At 45.2% G+C, this 20,607-nt stretch overlaps 1 protein-coding gene and 1 long non-coding RNA gene across 2 annotated transcripts in view; both read right to left on the reverse strand.

Moving 5' to 3' along the window:
- Positions 1-1,423: 1,423 nt before the first annotated feature.
- LOC148128383 (uncharacterized) lies at positions 1,424-3,114 on the reverse strand. The gene is made up of 2 exons (XR_015741300.1): positions 1,815-3,114; positions 1,424-1,711 (listed from the first exon to the last, which is right to left on the reverse strand). It is a non-coding gene; the product is annotated as an uncharacterized LOC148128383 (long non-coding RNA).
- A 7,164-nt stretch (positions 3,115-10,278) lies between these two features.
- Positions 10,279-20,607, reverse strand: part of HCN2 (hyperpolarization activated cyclic nucleotide gated potassium and sodium channel 2) — a 68,335-nt gene continuing 58,006 nt past the window's right edge. Inside the window, exons 3-8 of the mRNA XM_087921110.1 lie at positions 19,185-19,346; positions 17,841-18,059; positions 16,444-16,590; positions 15,294-15,534; positions 13,718-13,882; positions 10,279-11,975 (exon numbers count right to left, since the gene is read on the reverse strand). Of these exons, the coding sequence (XP_087777236.1) occupies positions 11,119-11,975; positions 13,718-13,882; positions 15,294-15,534; positions 16,444-16,590; positions 17,841-18,059; positions 19,185-19,346 (1,791 nt within the window). The 3' untranslated portion in view covers positions 10,279-11,118. The remainder of the gene's footprint in view (positions 11,976-13,717; positions 13,883-15,293; positions 15,535-16,443; positions 16,591-17,840; positions 18,060-19,184; positions 19,347-20,607) is intronic.

Below are 20,607 nucleotides of genomic sequence, written 5' to 3' on the forward strand. Positions count from 1 at the left end.
AAAACAGGAAAGATGATGATAAGGATAGCTATGGGATTTCCATGGGATTTCCATCTGGGAGGAGTTATGGAAAAACACCCCGGTCTATCCATTTCTTTCTGGTGAAAGTCCCTATAGACTCCTATGTGTGAAAAACAGGAAGCATTATGTAATCTTTTAAATGTAGTATCTTATAAAAGGCTATAATCATTTTAAGGGAGTGTCTCTTTCTCCTAATCTGCCATGAGGAGTTGGGGTCCGATATTTGCAAATATCTTAATTAAATAAAGCCTTCTACGGATCCTGGTTGTCACAGTCTGTTATTTATTTTTATACAAATCTCTCATACCTGTATATACAGGTAGTCCTCAATTCACAACCACAATAGAGCCCAAAGTTTATGTTGCTAAGTGAGAAATTGGTTAAGCAAGTTTTGCACCATTTTATGACTTTTCTTGCCACAGTTGTTAAGTGGATCACTGCCAGAGGTGGTATTCGGCGGGTTCTGACCAGTTCTGGAGAACCGGTAGCAGAAATTTTGAGTATTTTGGAGAACCAGCAAATCCCACCTCTGACTGGAGATTTTACAGTCTCTTTCCCCTGCCACGCCCACAGAACCAGTAGTAAAAAAAAAAGGTTGAATCCCACCACTGATCACTGCTATTGTTAAAATTGTTACACGGTTTGCAAAGTGAATCTGGTTTCCCCATTGACTTTACTCGTCAGCAGATCGTAAAAGGGGATTTGCATGAACCTGGGAGACTGCTACGGTTATAAATGTGAGTCCGCTGTCAAGCATCCGATTGTAAATCACGTGACTGAGGGGATGCTGAAACAGTCCTAAGTATGAACAATAGTCCTGATGTCAACTCAGAAAACATTTCTATGCCCGTTTTATAGTTTGTCAACAGAAAGGCGGCGGGGGGAGGAGTTTAAAAGAGCAGTGCAGCTGTTTGGAACTGAAAGTGCATTCCATTCATATCTTGCAAAGATTAGAACTAAGCTACCGGAATTTCTGCCACACAAAAATCTCTAATTGGAGAACATGATTGATGACTCTTTGGCTATGGACGTGTTTTGTTGGAGAATATGAATTATGATACGCCCAGAGGGGTGGGGGAAAACCAGGGTCAAGGGTGACAGTGAATTACATGTCTCAGAGTTGGTTACACGTGTCATGCCGACATGTTCGCTCCTAATAAACCCTTTGGAGGGTTGGAAGCTTGCCTCGAAGGTCATGATTTCATTAGGGCCACTGCCGGAATCCTAACACCTACCTCCCTTTTTTTCAGTGCCGTTGTACGGTCATTAAAAGAACCGTTGTACGTTGAGGACCACCTGAACATTGTAGATCAGAGAGGGAACATTTTATTTTTTCTAGAAATGGTTCATTTCTCAGTTCCCCCCTCTGGGTTAGGAAGAATGAAAGATCAACACCATCATGCATCATTCAGCTTGGTCATGTTTATTACGTAAGATGGATCCAGATGAACAAATCGTCCCAGGACGGAAAGCAGACAGTTTGCGGGAGCCGGAGCTCTACTGCTCAACCACCCCAACATTTGGCGACTTAAAAGTCATCATCCATTATTATTGGTTGTACATTCAACATAACAACAGACACAAGTGGCACAGAAGGGGCTTGCCCGGGGCTTTTAATTTGGCTTCCGTGAAAGAGATCGGATCGGCTGTCTGCAGCAGCTGGATTCATCTATCCGTCCCCTATCCTGCCCTTCCCATGGGCAGAAAAATAATATTTAGGAAAGAGAAATACTCTCCGTTTCCCCAGCAGGCTGGAAGGCCGAATAGGCAAAGTGTAACACGGGGATGAACACAAGGGGTGGAGTGGAAGGAGGGGTCCCACAGCCACATTCAAAAATTCAGTCCCAGCAGAAAGAAAAACCACAGAATTTAATGTTGCCAAAATAAGCCTCATTTTTTTTTGGTGGGGGCGTGTATATTTGAAAGCTGAACCTCTTTTTAAAGATCCATCATTCCCACACGTAAGTTTGAGTTGTAGGCCCAAAAACAATAACAGATAATCAGAGTTGGAAGGGACCTTGTTGGTCATCTAGTCCAACCCCCTGCCCAAGCAGGAGACCCTACACCATTTCTGACAGATGGGAGTCCAATCTCTTCTTGAAAGTCTCAAGGGATGGCACCCCCCCAAAAGTGAACCCAGTTTGGGATGAAGCTTAAACCAGCCTGACACGTGCAGAGAGATTCAACCCATTTCCCAGATTTGTAAGTTGTTTCCAGTTGCTATCTCTTCTCACACTTTTCCCTCCTGCTCATCTCCAGAAGTTGACCAAGGTCTCATTTTGTCGGCTCCAAATAGTTGATCTTGCAAGAAAGCATCTCATCCACAAGTGGATCTCCAAGTCTTCTCTTCTATCATTCTATTAAAGGATGAGATCCAAGCTGGCCACCCGTTAACGATTTATGATGATTTTTTCGGTTCCGAGAGGTTGGATTAGAAATGGGAAGCCTCGAGTTCAAATCCACCCTTGGCACCCCAAGGTTCAGGAGGCCGAGTTTGGCCAGGCGCTTCTCCCTCCACCCAACCTACCTCACAGAGTTGTTGTAGGGGAGGAAAAAAGAGAGGAAAAAGCAAATGTACGCTGCTTTGAGCCCCGGTAGAAAAGTTAGACTATGCATCAAATCAATAAATATAAGTTTTTAAACTTTTCTTTAAGGGGGAATACAGGCCTTTCTTCAGATTCTGATTTGGTCCTTGTGTTATAAAAATCCCACAGTTCTGCGCAGAAATTCCACACAAATGCAGCATCACGGTTTGTCTAATATATTTAACTCAGGTTATTAAACTAACTCCCATCTGAGGTCTCAGCAATGTACAGATCTGTAAGTTTCACTCTCAGATTTACACTGGGACATTTTGTGAGTTCTCACATCACAACACCCCCCTGGCCCCCCTGATCTCAAAAGGGGGCTTCCAGCACACACCCCTCTTTAGCAACACTGGTTTCTTTCTTTCTGCAAATACAGGTTGTCCTTGACTTACAATTGAGCCCAATGTTTCCGTTGCAAAGCAAGACAGCTGTGGAGTTTTGCTTGGGTTTTTTTTTTTTTTGCGACAGTTGTTATGTGAATTACTGCAGTTGTTTTAAGTTGGTAGCCATAGCAATAGTGTTAGGGTGTATCCCTAACAAATAGCACGTAGACTTATATACCGCTTCACAGTGCTTTTACAGCCCTCTCTAAGCGGTTTACAGAGTCAGCCTCTTGCCCCCAACAATCTGGATCCTCATTTTACCCACCTCAGAAAGGATGGAAGGTTGAATCAACCTTGAACCTGGTGGGATTTTGAACTGCCAAATTGCAGTCAACCGGCAGTCAGCAGAAGCAGCCTGCAGTACCACCCTCTGACCACTGCGCCACCGAGGCTAGTCACAAGATTATTGAGTGAGACTGGACTCCTCGCTGACTTTGCTGGTTAGAGTCACAGAGAGATCATGTGACTCCCGGGCTAGTGCAGCCGTCATAAATATGAGCCAGTTGCCAAGAGTCTGGATTGTGATCGCGTGACCGTGTGGATGCCGCAAGTCGTTGAGCGTGAAAACTGGTCGCAAGTCACTTTTTTTTTCAGTGAGTGCCGTCATAACTTTGAATGGTCACTGAATGAATAGTTATAAGTCGAGGACTACCTGTAAGAAGCTGAATGAAGATGCAGGCACCTCTTCCTTTTTCCTTGTTCCCATCTTTGCCAACTCTGTTCTTTATGAAAAAGTTGTGGCTGTCAACTAAAAAAATACTCCGTTGGTCTTTTTAGTTGCCAGCAGAGAGTTGTGGGGGAAAGCAGTGCATTCCTCAAATGCCTCAGATTGGCAGCCCAAAGCTGTTGGCACGCAAGATTATTACTGGAGAGCATGATTGATGACTCTTGGCTATGGATGTGTCCCATTGGAGAATATACATCCAGGGGATATGGGGGGGAAAACCAGGGTCAAGGGAGAAATGATGTATTTTAGTGTCAGCTGCACCCCGCTAACATCAACATGGCCATCTAATAAAACTTTTTTTTTTATTCTGAAAAAAAGGGGGGGTGGATTTGTTGGAGCCCTGACAGTGGTTTTTTTTGCACTGGTTTTTGTTTTTTAAACCTTTGCAACCACCCAGAGTGTCTGGGAGCCGGACGACATATGACTTTAATAAATGATCATTATTATTATTCGCTGGAAGATGGAAGCATTTGGCTGTCAGGGATGAGGGGAAAATCGGATTCAGGCTAGTCGGCTTCATCCGCTAGGTCCAAATTGGAATATTTTTTTCTGGTGTTTGCAAAGTGCTAAATGCATTCAAAGTGACAAAATTGTTATGAATAGCAAGGAAATAATATCCTTCAAGGCAAGAAACCCCAGAATCTGAGGCTTCAGGGCATTGGGCAATTTGAGCACAGCTTTGAGGGCAAAATCCTGAGCAAAAAAACATGGTGGCTGAATTCTCACATAAAAGAAAAATGGATTAAAGATGTGGGAATAAACACACCAGATGACACAACTCAAAAAAAGCGAAGCAGGAAATAGGTCTTGATGGACTAGATTAGAAGTGGGGAAGAAAAGTAAATCTTGGTTGGAAGCAATGGCGAATCACTTCTGGTTTATCGCGGAGAAAACTGGATGGATTCACAGAATATAGAAGAATCATAGGTTGGAAGGGACCTTGGAGGTCATCCAACCCAACCCCCTGCTAAAAGACCTTATACCATGCCAGTGAAATGGTTTGCCAATCTATTTTTTTTAAAAAATCTCCAGTGAGCCTAATGTGTACAGGTAGTCCTCGACTTAAAGACCCCAACATTTCTGTTGCTAAGCGAGACATTTGTTAAGTGACATTTTATGACCTTTCTTGCCACAGTTGTTAAGCAAATCACTGCAGTTGTTAAATTAGTAACACCGTTGTTAAGCGAATCTGGCTTACTCACTGACTTTGCTTGTCAAAAAGTCACAAAAGGGCATGACCCCCCAGGACGCTGCAACCGTCATAAATATGAGTCAGTTGCCAAACATCCAAATTTTGATCGTGTGAGCACGGGACTCCTCCAACGCTTGTGTGAAAAAGCGGTTTTAAATCACCTTTTTCACTGCCGTTGCAACTTTGGTCACTAAACGAACTGTTGTAAGCCCAGGACTAGCTGTATTTCCCAGTTTGGCTCCAGCTCCAAGTTCATTTTGCTTTTTCCTCCTGCACAAAAGTTAATGCATTTAAAATTCAAAAGGAAATCTATTTTTTTTCTCTCTCTCTTACCTCCCGTGCATTTCTCTGTCTCACCCCACCATTGTGAGCACTGTGGCCAGCACAGCTCCCTGGTCCATCGAAAACATCAGAAAAAAAGCCACACACACACCCCTCTTAGCTCAGCCCTTAACTTTGAATGTCTCAAATCTTTTTAAGGTTTGAATGGATTTATATTGTGCTTTTATGATGTTGCAAGGCTCCCACAGTCAGTGGACGATGAGAAGGGCGGGGGGGAGGCTTATAAATTTAATAAATAAATAAATTCCATCAATAATAAATCTCTCAAATCCGGATAATATACACACAAACAGCCCCAAACACCACCACCCCCCGCCCCACATTCCACTTACAAAAACCACACCTGCGATTCCAAAGCTGCAGAATAGTAGAACACACACAAAGATACATTTGCACACCAAATGCACACCCATAGGAATCATACAGGCACACGGGATTCGGAGAGCAAAGTGCAAGGCCCGGACGGACGATCAAAAGCACACAGGGAGTGGGGTCTTGCACGAGGCAGCCACGGCACGACTACAACTCAGGGGGCCGATCTATAGAACCGCCATTTTGCTTCCTCCCTGGCTGGGGTGTATATGTGTGTGTGTCTTTGTATGTAGGTGTGCAAGGGATTGAGAGTATTGCCACACAACTGCCAATGGCCTGTTTCCTTCCAGATTCCCCCAAGAACAATCACGCAAAGGGATAGTATGATTAACAGTGTTTCTCAACTCTGAGCACTCTAAGGAGGCGTAGACTTCAACTCCCAGAATTCCCTAGCCAGCCAGGCTGGCTGGGGAATTCTGGGAATTGAGGTCTACCCCATCTTAAAGTGCTCAAGGTTAAGAAACCCTGGATCAATTTATTTCACTACAGAACTCCCAAGTTCACGAAAACCTGAGAAAAGGGCTCATTCCCTCAGCTAAGCCCACCGCTATAGAGTTCTTGGGAGAATAAAGGAGAAATAATTATATTTTTTAAAAAAAATATTTTAAAGCCATTTGAAAAATAGAACCCATAAACAAATAGATCTCTTTTTTTTTGCCCCTGAACTATCCTGGAAAGATGTTTAATTCACATGCAGTCCAATGAGATTCCCTTTTCTTGAGGGAAGACAGAAACTTAAGAGAAGCAGGAAGGAGGTTTAATTGTGGCTTCTTTGTCGTTTCTGCTACAATCCTGCCAATGGAAGATTGGTGTCAAATGGACTTGGGAGTACGGAACAAATAGCAAAGAGGGGATTTGGATCCTCGCTGGGTATATAGCCAAAGATATTTTAGAGCAGGGGTCTCCAACCTTTTTGACTGCAGGGACCACTACATTCATAATTTTAAATCCCATGGACCACTACTATGAATTTTTTTAAAAAATAAATAGTATTAAGTGAAATATTTAAAAAATGCCATTTTTTTTTTCTGCGGACCACCGAAATTGGTGACCGCTGCTCTAGAGGAACCCCCAACTTGCATTCCTCATGAACCCCTGGAGAGGAGAGAGAAAATGGGGGCACCTGGAACCGAAACAGAGAAGAATATGCGAAATGGAAGGGAGAATCTGGAAACTACGAGTTATAGTGGCGATGGCTAGAATGTAGTTCTGTTTGGCCACCTGGAGTGGATGGGCAGCCATCTAAATAAATAAATAAATAAATAAATAAATAAGCGAATAAATGACTCTGGTCTTGATTAACCCCCCGACTTTTGACTACTGCAATACACTCTATATGGGGTGGCCCTTGGAGACCTTGCGAGTTGCAATTGTGCCAAAATTCACCAGCTCGAGCATTTCTGCTATTCCATGATGTCAAGGTGCTGGTTATCACCTGGATGGTGTAGGGCCAGGTTATTCGAGCCCCCTCCCATTGTTTCACCCTATCCGAACTCATGGGCTAGGCCCGCTCCAGGACCCCTTCAATGTGACATCATCTTATGGGACCCAGGAGGTGTGCCTTCTCCGTGGAGTCCATGGTGTCTTTGAGCTTGGTTGTTTGCTTAGAGGCGTTTCCTTATCCAACTAGGTAACATCATCAGTGCTAGAAGGGAGTGGGGTTGGCTCCCTCCTTACATACAGTAGCTTACTCTGCCAGCTTAATGGAGATGTGGCTTCCTCCTTGACAAGGATATTGTTTTCTACTCGTTGGTTTGTCTACTGTTAAGGAACTACCAAGGACCTACTACTAAGGAACTGTCACCTATCTTTCTATCCAATCTATCCATACATCCACTCTGTCTACATCTACCTATCTACCTTCTATCAACTATCTAATCCCTATCTAATCTATAAATTATAATCCCTATAATCTATAAATCATCTTCTATATTTATCCATCCATCCACCGTCATTTATCATCAGTCTATATCTACTCCACTCACCCATCCACCTATCTAACCCATTCTGCCTCTCTACTTATCTTTTATCTACCTCTATCTCCCTATCATTCATTTATCCATCCATCCACTTACCTACCTACCTACTGGTATCTCTCTCTATATTTATGTCTGTCTGTATATCCACCCATCTACCTAATCATCCATCAATCACTTTCTACTATCTATCTATTGATAGTTCATTAATTGTTCCTTAGTAGTATCAATCTATCTCCCTCAGGCTGATTTGTGAGTGTTTTTTCACTGACTTGTCAAGATAATTTTTTGGGGCTCTCTAGCATGTAATACACTATACTGATACATTCTCTGACTGAGAATGTAATTTCCCTGTAATTCACTGAGTTGTTCCGCCTTCTAATTTCTTGTTCATCATCCAGAATCACAATAGTGAGACGGATTGCCATAAAACATCGATTCAATGAGTAAACTTTCTCCACACACTTATATAAATCCCTCTTGCCATCTTATGCAACAATCCGGATTTTCTCATTTGCTCATCCCTGATGCAAAACTCAAAGCTTCAGCCAGGATTAACTGCTACCCATTCTTGCTGCACAATTAATTTGGCTTGCTCCCTTGTCGGTTATTTGGACTTTTTTTCCTCCTCTCTTTGGGGCGGCCTTTCTTCTCTTTTCTTGCAGAGGCTGACAGGTTAATGCATTTGGCATCTGAAATATTCCCATATCCTTTTTTTAATCCACAGAGTTATAAGGAGAAAAAAATTACCTCCTTGATTGTGCCAACTTATTCTCAGAAATCTTTTCTCTTGCTTCCACCATTTTTAGAGCAGCAGGAACTGGATAGGACATTTGGGCACCCTGTCAAATACAGGTAATTCTCGACTTATAACCACAATTGAGTCCAAAGGTTTTACAACCTTTTTCCCCCATGGTTGTGAAATCAATCGCTGTAGTTGTTCAGTTAGTATCATAGTTGTTAAGTGAATCTGGCTTCCACATTGACTTCCAGTCCAGTCTCCTCATCAAATTTTGGGCTCCACTGTAGTTATATAAGTGCAGGAACCAAAATTCCTGCACCCCATCAGCCACCACCGAAACTCACCGATCGCTTTTGGGCCCATCCCTCCTCCTCCTCCTCAGGGCAAGCCATAGAGCTTGCTGTGTGGAAAAAGCAGGTCTAATGCTTTCAAAACAACACTAATCCTCAAAATAATCCCCAGAGCCATGCAAGAGAGCCTCCGACTCATCCAAGTAGCTACAGAGAGCACATTTCCTTCATTGTTAAAAAGAAAACCCTCTGACTAAAGATATTCACAGTTGCTTTTCTGCGTCTCACTGGTCAACCTAGCACATTAACAGAGTTGGAAGGGATCTTGTAGGTCATCTAGTCCAGCCCCCCCTTGCCCAAGCGGGAGACCCTACACCATTTCTGACAGATGGCAGTCCAGTCTCTTCTTGAAAGCTGCCAGGGATGAAGCTCCCACCACTTCAGAAGGCAACCAAAAGGCAGGAGATCTGTGATTAATGATCTTTGCAAGTCTACCCCAATCCCCCAAGTGAAAGACAGGATCCACAGAAGAAGGCACCATAGGGGAAAGGGGGGGGGGAGAATCAACCTTACAGGCAATCCTCGATTTACGACTACAAAGTGAGGCTGTCATTAAGTGAGTCACCAAGTAATCAGATCCAATTTTTTTGAACATTTTGATTGCAATCGTGCAGTGAATCCAGTTTCCCCAACTGACTTTTGATTGTCAGGACAGAAGCCATCTGGGGAAGGTTGTAAATCGAACCCCGTAATCTCAAGATGGCGCAGTCCTCTTAAATGGGAGCTGGTTGCCAAGCGCCTGAATAGCAATCACATGACCCTGAGGATGAGGCAATGCAGGTCATAATGTTGAGGACGGGTCATAAGTCACTTATTCTGACGTCGTTGTAGCTTTGAACCTTCATTTTACAAATAATCCTTAAGTCGAGGACTAGCTGTAAGCGACTACTCCAGAGAAGCAAAATGCAAACGGATCTGTCACTTAATAGGAACCAGTGTGAAACAAAGAGAACTCCACAAAATGGCGGCTTTAATCCTGAGCCCCAACACACTTTTGGTCCTCTGTTGCTGCATTTCACATTGCACCTAGACTTCAACTCCCAGGATTCCCCAGCCAGCATTTGTGGACTTCAACTCCCAGAATTCCACCTGTTGACTTCCCCATGCCAGCTGGGGAGTTCTGGGAGTTGAGATTCACAAATGCGAGCAGGGGAATTCTGAGACTTGAAGTCCACAAATGATGGCTGGGGAATGCTGGGGGTTGAAGTCCACACGGTTTAAAGCAACCAAGATTAAGAAACACAGTTCTAGGGATAAGCAAAAGTTGGCCTGAAAGACATGACACCATTCCACACCGTTCTTCCTCAATGTCTCCTCAGCAGGTCTCTTCCCCTTTGGGTTCAGCACAGAGCATGGCGTATAAGGCATTGCGTATGCAGTTTAACTCCTAAATATATATAATTTTTTCTCTCGGTATTTTATATATATGTATGTATGTATATATATATATGGATCTTTGGTTATTTGGGTTTTCTCCCGTGTAAAATTGGCAGTATCTAGGCGACGTTTCAATGAAGTCTCATTCATCATCTTCAGGCTTGTGTCTTCAGCTTTAGAAGGACAAAGCCGAAGACACAAGCCTGAAGATGATGAACGGGACTTCATCGAAACGTCGCCTAGATACTTCCAATTTTACGCGGGAGAAAACCTGAATAACCAAAGATCCACATACAAATACCCGCGAAAACCTCAGAAAACATATATATATATATATATATATATATATTTATATAAGTATGTATATATTTTACACACACTGGATTAAATTGCATGAGAATCTAGATATGGCTTTTCACGGAATGGACACAGCAGGGCGAGGCAGGATGAAGATGACAGCTGGACAGGAGCCAAACTTTGGTGAGGAAGAGGATGGGACAGGCGGCTCCTTCGTCCCTGGCACTCTGTCTCCTGGCTAGGAAAAAAAAAAAAAAAAACTCCATTCCAACCCCGCTCCTCCTGCAGAGGCAGAAGTCCCGCCGAGCCTCCCTGACACTGAATCCCATGCGTCCCAGCTCCACCTGGCGAAACACACGACTGTGCGGATCTGGGGTGCTCCTTTCCCCGCTTGTATTGCAGAGCAAGTGATGGTCAGCATGACAGAGAGAGAGCCAAGAAGGGTGCTGCAGAACTGCCCCCCCCTTGCCAGTTCATGCTGCCCCACAGCTAGGGCGAGGGGCGGTTTCCTACCCTCCCAGCTCTACCCGACATAGCCCCCACCCCCACCCCGGCAGATTACATCGAGGGTCACAAATTGGACGGAAGCCTAGACTTTGCTGAGTCCGTATCAGGGGCGCTAATGATGGAATCCTTGCGGGCACCGCCCGGGTCCTGCTGAATGCCTGAGGCAGCTGTCCCAGGGTACGCGGCAGCCATGGTCATCTGGTGGGGGCTCCGGGCCGCCGGCCGCGATGCGGCTGGCGGGGTGCTACCGGCATTCCGGCTCGAAGTGGCGGGCGACGACGGCGAGGCCCCCTGCCCCGCGGCGATCGAAGCATTGGACTCGTGAGCCGAAGAGGGCGGGCTCTGGCTGGGCGTTTGAGGAGCGCCGTGGGGGAGGGAAGGTTGGGAGGCCGAAAGAGGCCGCGTCTCCTGGCTGAGACTGCTTGTGTGGAGAGCCTGGGTGCTCTTGTGAGCTGCCAGCCGCTGTGGAGAACCGGGCGGCTTCTGCTGAGTTAGCGAGAGCTGGGATCCCGACTGACCCTTGGCACCCCCGTACGGGAACGTCCGGCTGGCGTGAGGGCTTTGGGAAGAGGGACTGGACACTACGGAGGGGAAAGGGCCGGCTGAAGCAGCCATCGGAGGCTGGGGGGGGTGGGGGCTGCTGTTGGAGTGGGGCATTCGGCTGTGGGGGCCGCGGCATGTTCTGGAACGTCGAGCCACCCAGTTGTTGCTGCTGCTGCTGCTGCTGCTGTAGGTTCAGCTGCTGCTGTTGGTGATGCTGTTGAAGCAAGGCCGGCGAGATGGCGAAGGCCCCGGGAAGGCCTCCTTGGTACTGCAGACGTCGGACCATCCGTGGGGACCCGAGGCTGATTGGGCCGACCAGCGGGTTGCCCATCTGAGGGCAGAAGCTCATCGCCACGGCCTGCTGGAGGGTGGCGATCGCTGAGGTGACCTGGGGCTGAGTTGGGGTATACATGGCGGTGTGCTGTTGGAACTCGGCCTGTTGAACCATCTCCCGGTCATACTTGACGATCTCTTGGATGATCTCGTTCTCCTGGTTGTTGAAAACGCCTGAATTGAGGTCGTGCTGCACCTTGTGCAGGAGGATGGAGTTCTTCTTCCCTGCAAGAGAAGAGCGGAAGGCGTGATTTCCTGGCAGTCCAAGTCCACCCTCCCAGTGGTGCTTTTTCAAAGGCAACTGGACTTTCTTGGGTTGTTTTGTTTTTTCCTTGAAGAGATTTCCCTTCTCATCCAGGAAGCTTCTTCAGTTCTGAGTGAAGGATGGCAAAGGGAAAGATTTATATTCTTTGCAGCCATCTGGTCATTAGCGCTCTCTCTGAGAGTCGTTGAGGCCACTTGAGCTTAGAGAGAGTATGAATGACCACATGACTGCAAGGAATATAAAGCCTTCCATTCTCTACCATTCAGTCAGAACTGAAGAAGCTTCCTGGATGAGAAGAGAAACCCCTTCAAGGAAAAAAAGCCCAAGAAAAAGTCCAGTTGCCTTTGGAAGAAGCACCTTTTGGACAACCATGACCTGGATGACTGAGAATCTCCATAGACATCCAAGTCCACTGATACCCTTGCATAGCACTTCCCATACCCATGGAAAACTACAGGTAGTCCTTAACTTGCGACCAGCCGTTTAGGGACTGTTCGAAGTTAGGATGGATCTACTTGGAGGGGGGGGGGACTTACAACCCCGTTTCAAAGTTCCAACTGTTGCTCCCAAGTCACACAGCCACACTTTGGATGCTGCCAACTGGGCTGTGTTTACGGCTGTTTGCTGCTTCCTGCAGTCACCTGACCTGAAGGCCAGACAAGGAAGAATGGATGGAAACTGAACAAGGAGAAATTCAACCTGGAAATAAGGAGAAACTTTCTGACAGTGAGGACAGTCAACCCATGGAATAGAAGTTGCCCTCGGAAGTTATGGGAGCTTCATCCCTGGAGGCTTTCAAGAAGAGACTGGACTGCTATGGTGTAGGGTCTGCCGCTTGGGTGGGGGGTTGGACTAGATGACCTACAAGCTCCCTTCCAACTCTGGTTATCTGTTATCTGACCATGTTTTATGATGGTTTTGCCAAAAACCATCTTTTTCTTACACTTTTTGGCACAACCGCACCCACAGCAAACCATGGGTTCATTTAATGAGTGTGGTATTTGTTTAACGACCACTGCGAAAAAGATTGTAAAATTGCGACTCTGACTTTGAGATAGTCAAACTGCTCAGGGTCACTTTGGGAGAGAGGGCAGCATAATAAACAAACAAACATGTTTTCAAAGCAAGTCGTTTCACACACAAGATGGGACCGTTCATGGAAGAGTTAAGCTCAAAAACCCAAAACATCTTGAATGCGGGAAGTCCTCAACTTACAAACATTCATTTAATGACCTTCAAAGTTACGCCATTAAAAAAAGTGTCTATTTTTTCACACTTACGACTGTTACAGCATCACAGTGGTCGTGTGATCAATTCAGACATTTGGCAACTGACTCATATTTATGACGGATGCAGTATCCCAGGGTCACAGGAATCCCCTTTTGCGACTTTGTGACCAGCAAAGTCAATGGGGAAAGCCAGATTTGCTTAATAACTGTTTTTAGCTTCAAAACTGCTGTGATTCACTTAACAACGGTGGCAAGAAAGGTCTTAAATGGGGCAAAACTCACTTAACAAAGGTCTCGCTTAACAGCAGAAATCTGGGGCTCAATTGTGGTTTTAAGTCGAGGATTACCCGTTCCTCGTAATGGGCAGCTCATATCTTCCAAATAAAACCCGGATGCCTTTTTTCCCGTGTTTTCAACTGGGACACCCTGGCCCATAACCCCCTCCCCTTCCCTTGCCAATTCCCCCAACGTACCAATGCGATCCAGCCGGTCCAGAGCCACGGTTTCAAAAGCTCTCCTCATCATGGGGTATTCCTCTAAGACCTCATTAAAATTGTCCACCGAGAGGGAATACAAGCGGCAATAAGTATCCGCCCGCACACTCGCAGTTCGACGCCCTCTGGTCAGGAGGCAAATCTCTGGAGGAAAGATGAAAAAGGAAATTCAAACCCCAAAAACTGGATTCCAAATGATTTCTCCCTTAAGGATAAAAGAATATATACATCCTTTGTGAGGTTAAAGCCAACTTCTTTCCGTCCTTCACAAAGCCTACTTAGATATTGAATTCTTCATTATTGTCATTGTACGGTATTGCATCCTTATTGTATACAACGAAATTCTCATAACACCCAGAGACCAGACTCAACATGTGCACACACATGACAATCCCCAAACACCTCCCCACCCGCCAAAATTCCCCACCTCCTAAAAACACACAAGCATCCCCACAACAGACCAAGTAAGACTGTCCAACAGCTCACTGATGGTGGTCCTTAAGTTCGTTGTGAAGTGCAATGATAGCTCTGGGATAAAAACTATTCAGAAAACGTGTGGTCCGAGTTTTAATTGTTTCTGTATCTTCTGCCAGAAGGCAGCTGTTCATAAAGATTGTGCACAGGGTGGGAAGAGTCTCTGAGAATGTTGTGCGACTTCCTCAAACAGTGAGATGCGAAGGTGTCTTCCAGGGCTGGTAGATGGAGCCCAATGATATTCTGGGCGGTTTTAATGATTCTCTGTAGAGCATTTTTTGTCCGCTACAGAGCTGCTCCCGTACCATGCAAGAATACCGTATGTCAGGACACTCTCAATGGTGCTGCGGTAGTAGGACAGAAGGAGATGTTGAGATAATTTATCTTCCTAAGCATTCTCAGGAAGTACAGCCTCTTCTGTGCCTTCTTTACAATCATGTTAGCGTTCATAGTCCATGAGAGGTCCTCCGAGATATAAGTGCCCAGAAATTTAAAACTACCAACCCTCTCCACCTCCTCACCATTTATGTACAATGCTAAATGTACACCTCTCTTCCTCCTGAAGTCAATTATAAGTTCTTTAGTTTTTTGGATATTAAGTGTAAGATTATTTTCTTTACAACACAGTGTCAGCCCTTGTACTTCCTTTCTATAAGCAGACTCATTGTTCTTATTAAAGAGCCCCACCACTGTCGTGTCATCCGCAAATTTAATAATTGCGTTGGTGTTATACAATGGGGTGATATCTACTGGAACCAACCTTGTCTTTTCCCCCCTTCAATTATTTCCAGTCAAGCTGGTGGCTATAAATGTCATAATTTTAAATTCAGTTCTTGTCTTTTTCTTTCCTTAATCCAAATATTTTTTTTAAAAATAGGGCTATTTTGTCTTTCGGACAGTTTGGGACCTTCTCATGCCTATCTTGACAGCCATTTTGGGAACGGTCAAGTCTTCTTTGGCAGCCATTTTGAAAGTGAACCAAACTTATGTTCTCCAAAGGTCCCTAATTTTAGGAAGGAAAGCTGTCCCTGTCCCTCAGAATGCCACAAATATGAATGAAGACGGACTTGATTTATCTCACCTCCAAAGTAGGAACCATCTGAAAGCTTCATCTCTTTATTGCCTTTTGTGAGGACACTGACAACTCCATGTTGGATGAAGTACATCTTTTTCCCGATGGTGCCTTCTCTGATGATGTAGTCCCCTGGTTGAAAGACTTCAAATCTCAGTTTGGTGAGCATGGCCGTGACAAAATTGGGGTCGGCGTTGGCGAAAAGTGGCATGGAGGCCACCAGTTTGCGACAGTTGAAGTTGACAATCTCCTGGAGAACGATAGACACACAAAAAAAATGAGTCTCACCACGATTTACATAAAAACAGCTCAGCTTTTTCTTAAATGTTCCTTTGGGTCAAGAGAGGACAAGTGCTCATTAATAGGACACAGTGCTATTTGGGGGGAACATTCAAATTCTCCTAAGAAACCTCAAACTTTTGTGTGTCTCCCCATTGTTTAAAGTATGGGGTCTTAAATCAGTGTTTCCCCCTTGTAATTTTAAGTTGTGTGGACAAAAACTCCTAGAAGTTCCTGCTGGCTGGGGAATTCTGGGAATTGAAAGTCCTCAGATCTTATAATTGCCAAGTTTCAAAAACACTGATTTAGATGAATCGGCCTTAGTTAGCAGATCCCAGAAAGAGATAACCATGTTGTTCTAAGGTTGCCTAAGGTAGACTGCCACAAGATATGGAGGCTCTATTTTCAAATTGTCTGTGGAATGGCCGGTTGGGACTGGGTTAAGTTTAGTCTAAAAAAAAGAGAAGGACTAGGAGTAACATGTTAGCGGTGTTCCAATATTTAAGAAGAATGGGTCAATCTATTTTCCAAAGCACCTGAAGGCAGGACACGAAGCAACGGGTGGAATCAAGGAGAGAACCAACCAAGAACTAAGGAGAAATTTCCTAACAGTGAGAACAATTAATCAGTGGAACAACTTGCCTCCAGAAGTTGTGAATGCTCCAACATTGGGTTTTTTTAAAAAAACAGATTGTCTGAAACAGTGTAAGGTTTCCTGCTTGAGCAGTGGGTTGGACTAGAAGACCTCCAAGGTCCCTCCCAACTTTGTGATTCTGTTAAATCCCACTATTGGACCATGAAGACCTTCAGCCAAGATCTACCTCTTCCTTCTCCACCTTCTCAAGGTCCATCCCCTTCTGTGGGCGTGGATGAGGCTTACCTCTCGCAGGGGTTCGTTCAACTCCCCGAGGATGCTGTCTTCATCAAACATTTTGCCCTGGTAGCGATGTTCATAGTAGTCATGGATCTTTTGCCGGAAGTCAGCTGGGAGTTTGTGGAAGGACATATACTGTTCCACTTGTTTGTACTGAAGGAGGCAGAAGGTGGAGGAGAAATTAACTGGGAGAGTTTAAGCAGAATGTCTCACTTGGGGAACGCAAAGGGAAGAGAAACCAAAACAAGTCAGAGAAGGAGAAAGGGAGCAGACTCAGAAGAAGAGGCCTCTTCTAAAGCACTAAAGACAGAGAAAAGTAGCTACTCTAAAGAAAGAGAAAACACAAAGCTTTGTTTATTAACATCAATTAAGAACTGCGAATTAATATAGTTAACATGGGAAAACTATCAAATTCTAACTTACTGTACTGCCAAGATAACGATGTTGAAAGTGGTTGATATAATTTCTATTATAGAAACTTTTGTAAAGCTTTTTAAACATTTTGTTCTGTGTAAACCTTTTAATATTTTGAACTTTAATAAAGTATTTAAAAAAAAGAATAAAGAAAAAAAGAAAGAGAAAACAAAAGGCCAAATCAGGCGATGTAGGATTATAAGAGTTGGAATCCAAGATACAGGGAGACCTTGACTTACAACCATTCGTTTAGTGATTATTCAAAGTTACAATGGCACTGAAAAAAAGCGACTTATGGACTGTTCGGTCACATGACCGTTTAGTCATGTGATCAAAATTCAGATGCTTGGCAGCTGACTTATATTTATTATGGTTGCAGTATCCCGGGATCACGTGTTCGCTTCTTGCAACCTTCTGACAAGCAAAGTCCAATGGGGAAGCCTCTTTAACAACCCTGCTGCTAACTTCACATCTGCACTGATCAATTTAACAACTGTGGCCAGAAAAAAATTGTAATGAGGGCAAAACTCCACAACGGTCTTGGCTTAGCGATGGAAATTTTTGAGCGGAATTGGGGTCAGACATTGAGGACGAACTGTACTCAAACCTCTAGAAGGAAAAATAATATTTTAAATCTATGGGCCATCCAAGTGAAAAGGGGAACAATTCAGAGGTGGAATTCAAGCCGGTTCTGATGGTTCTGGAGAACCGGTAGTGGAAATTTTGAGTAGTTCAGAAAAACCGGCAAATCCCACCTCTGACTGGCCCCGCCCCCATCTATTCTCTGCCTCCCATTGAGTCCCAGCTGATGGGCTGGGTCTTCTTTGGTTGCCCTGCACAGGAGAACGGAGCTGGAAAGCAGGTTAGTGGGGTGGGGAGGGAATGGGGATTTTACAGCATATCCTTCCCTTGCCACGCCCACCAAGTCATGCCCACCAATGAAAATGAAATTACTTTAAAAAGCAGACCACTCCCCAAAGCTCCCGTACCTTTTCTTGATACTGGCGCCGAGAGGAATCCAGAGACTGGATGAGGGCTGTGGCATGGCCGATGAACATGGCGTAGCACGTCGCTCCCACGATCATGCTCAGCATTGTCAGCCAGATGTCAGTCATGCTTTCTGGCGCCTGGCGCCCGTATCCGATGCAAAGCATGTGGCTCATGGACTTGAAGAGCGCAAAAGAATACAGCTCGCTCCAGGAATCGTTCTACAGCGGAGAAATGAAAACAACTCTCGTTAAACAGACTGCCCCGGAAAGAGAATTAGACCCATGTCCGTTTTTCTAAAAATTCATTCTGAGCGAATGTTATTTCAACGCCCAATCTCTCTCTCTCTTTCTTTTTTTTAAAGATCCAGATTTCTGAAGATAGGTTAGGAAGGGTGACATCGGAGATGGGAGGTCAAAGGAACTGAAGAAAACACAGGAAGTTGGCTTTCATGTCCAAGATGGGACTAGAACTCACTGTCTCCTGGTGATTGACCCAAAAGAAGAAGAAGAGAAGAAGAGGAGGAGGAGGAAGAAGAAAAAGAAGAAGAGGAGGAGGAGGAAGAAAAGAAGAGGAAGAGGAGGAGGAAGAGGAGAAGGAGAAGAAGAAGAGGAGGAGGAGGAGGAGAAGAGGAGGAAGGAGAAGGAGGAGAAGGAGAAGAAGGAGAAGAAGAGAGAGGAGGAAGAGGAAGGAGAAGAGGAGGAGGAGGAAGGAGAAGGAGAAGAAGAGGAGGAGGAGGAAGAAGAAGAAGAAAAAGAAGAAGAGAGGAGGAGGAGGAAGAAAAGAAGAGGAAGAGGAGGAGGAAGAAGAAAAGAAGGAGGAGGAGGAGGAGGAGGAGAAGAGGAGGAAGGAGAAGGAGGAGAAGGAGAAGAAGGAGAAGAAGAGGAGGAGGAAGAGGAAGGAGAAGAGGAGGAGGAGGAAGGAGAAGGAGAAGAGGAGGAGGAGGAGGAGGAAGGAGAAGAAGAATAGGAGGAAGAGGAAGGAGAAGGAAAAGAAGAAGAGGAGGAGGAAGGAGAAGGAGAAGAGAAGAAGAGGAGGAGGAGGAAGGAGAAGGAGAAGAAGAAGAGGAGGAGGAGGAGGAAGGAGAAGGAGAAGAGGAGGAGGAGGAGGAGGAAGGAGAAGGAGAAGAGGAGGAGGAGGAGGAGGAAGGAGAAGGAGAAGAAGAATAGGAGGAAGAGGAAGGAGAAGGAAAAGAAGAAGAGGAGGAGGAAGGAGAAGAAGAAGAAGAGGAGGAGGAGGAAGGAGAAGGAAAAGAAGAAGAGGAGGAGGAAGAGGAGGAGGAGGAAGAAGGAGGAGGCTCCCTGGAGTGATCAGTGGGCCCCTCTTCCTGTTTCCTTCTGGCTTACCACCATGCCATTGATGTAGACCCAGCAGTCAGTAGGGAAATCCTGCAGCATCGGAACGAGGAACTGGAGGCAGCCATCCCAGTGGCAAAGAAGGAGCATCATCCCGATGAGGTTGATGATTCGCATCACAGCGCTAGCCAGGTCATACGTCATGTGGAATATCTGCCCACCGGGGGGGGAAAAACGGAAAACCACGTTAAATTGCAATGAGGTTTCCATTTCGGAGAACATGAGACGCTGCAGACTGATCCGGTGGCCGAATGCTATTCAAGAGGTTGCTATTAGGAGGTCAGAAAAATAAGTGAGTATTAATGTACAAGTAGTCCTCGACTTACGACCACAATGGAGCCCAAAATTTCGGTTGTTAAGGGAGACATTTGCTGAGTGAGTTTTGTCCCGTTTTACGACCTTCCTTGCTCCTGTTGTGAAGTCAATCACTGGGGTCGATCAGCTAGTAACTGGGTGAGTCAACTTTCCCTATTGACTTGGCTTATCAGGTCACAAAAGGGGATCCCATGACCTTGGGACACAACAATGGTCATAAGTATGAACCAGTTGCCAAGCGATCTGAATTTTGATCAAGTGATCATGGGGAGGCTGCAAAGGTCATTAACTGCGAAAAATGGTGGCAAGTCACATTTTGCAGTGCGGTTGTAACTTTGAAGGTCATTAAAGGAACGGTTGTAAATCGAGGATTACAATTAGTCCCTGACTTATGAGTAGAATGCCAATCGTCAGTTGTGAAGGTCATTAAGCAGGTCACCAATATACCCAATAGGATTTTTTTTTGCTGGAAACCAGAAGTAAACACTATCATAAATATAATAAATCACAGTCACGTGACTGCAGGATGCTACAAATGTCCATAGATGGGGCAAGCACCCCAAATGCAATTACCTGACCCACGGGAGGAGTAGGATTTAGAAATGGGTTGTAAGCAGCCCCGGGGAGGCCCGGTGTAACTTCGAATGGTTGTTAAACGACTGATTGTAAGTCCTGTATGACCACAGCTGAGGGCGTGGCCATGGTGGGCGTGACACGGGACTCGTGTCAGAGGCACCTGTGCTGGCCAAGTGCTAAAAGCAGGACTTCCCTGAGACCCTCCCTCTCTCTCATTGCAATCTCCTTCCTTCCTTCCGTTCCCTTCCTTTTCTCCTTTTTCCTTCCCTCTTCATTCTCCTCTTCTTCTTCCTTCCTTCCCCTCTTCCTCCTTCTTTTTCCTTCCTTGCTCTCTTCCCATCTTCCTTTCTTTTTCTTCATCTTTCTTCTTTCCCTTTCTTCTTTCCTTCCTTCCTTTTTCTTTCCCTCTTCCATCTCCTTTCTTCTTCCTTCCGCTCTTTCCTTCTTTTCCCTTCCTTGCTCTCTTCCCATCTTCCCTTCTTTTTCTTTGTCCTTCCTCTTTCCTTTTCTCCTTTCCTGTCCC

The sequence above is a fragment of the Pseudonaja textilis genome, chromosome 1, assembly GCF_049901715.1.
Source record: "Pseudonaja textilis isolate UNSWEBS1 chromosome 1, rPseTex1.2, whole genome shotgun sequence".
NCBI lineage: Eukaryota > Metazoa > Chordata > Lepidosauria > Squamata > Elapidae > Pseudonaja > Pseudonaja textilis.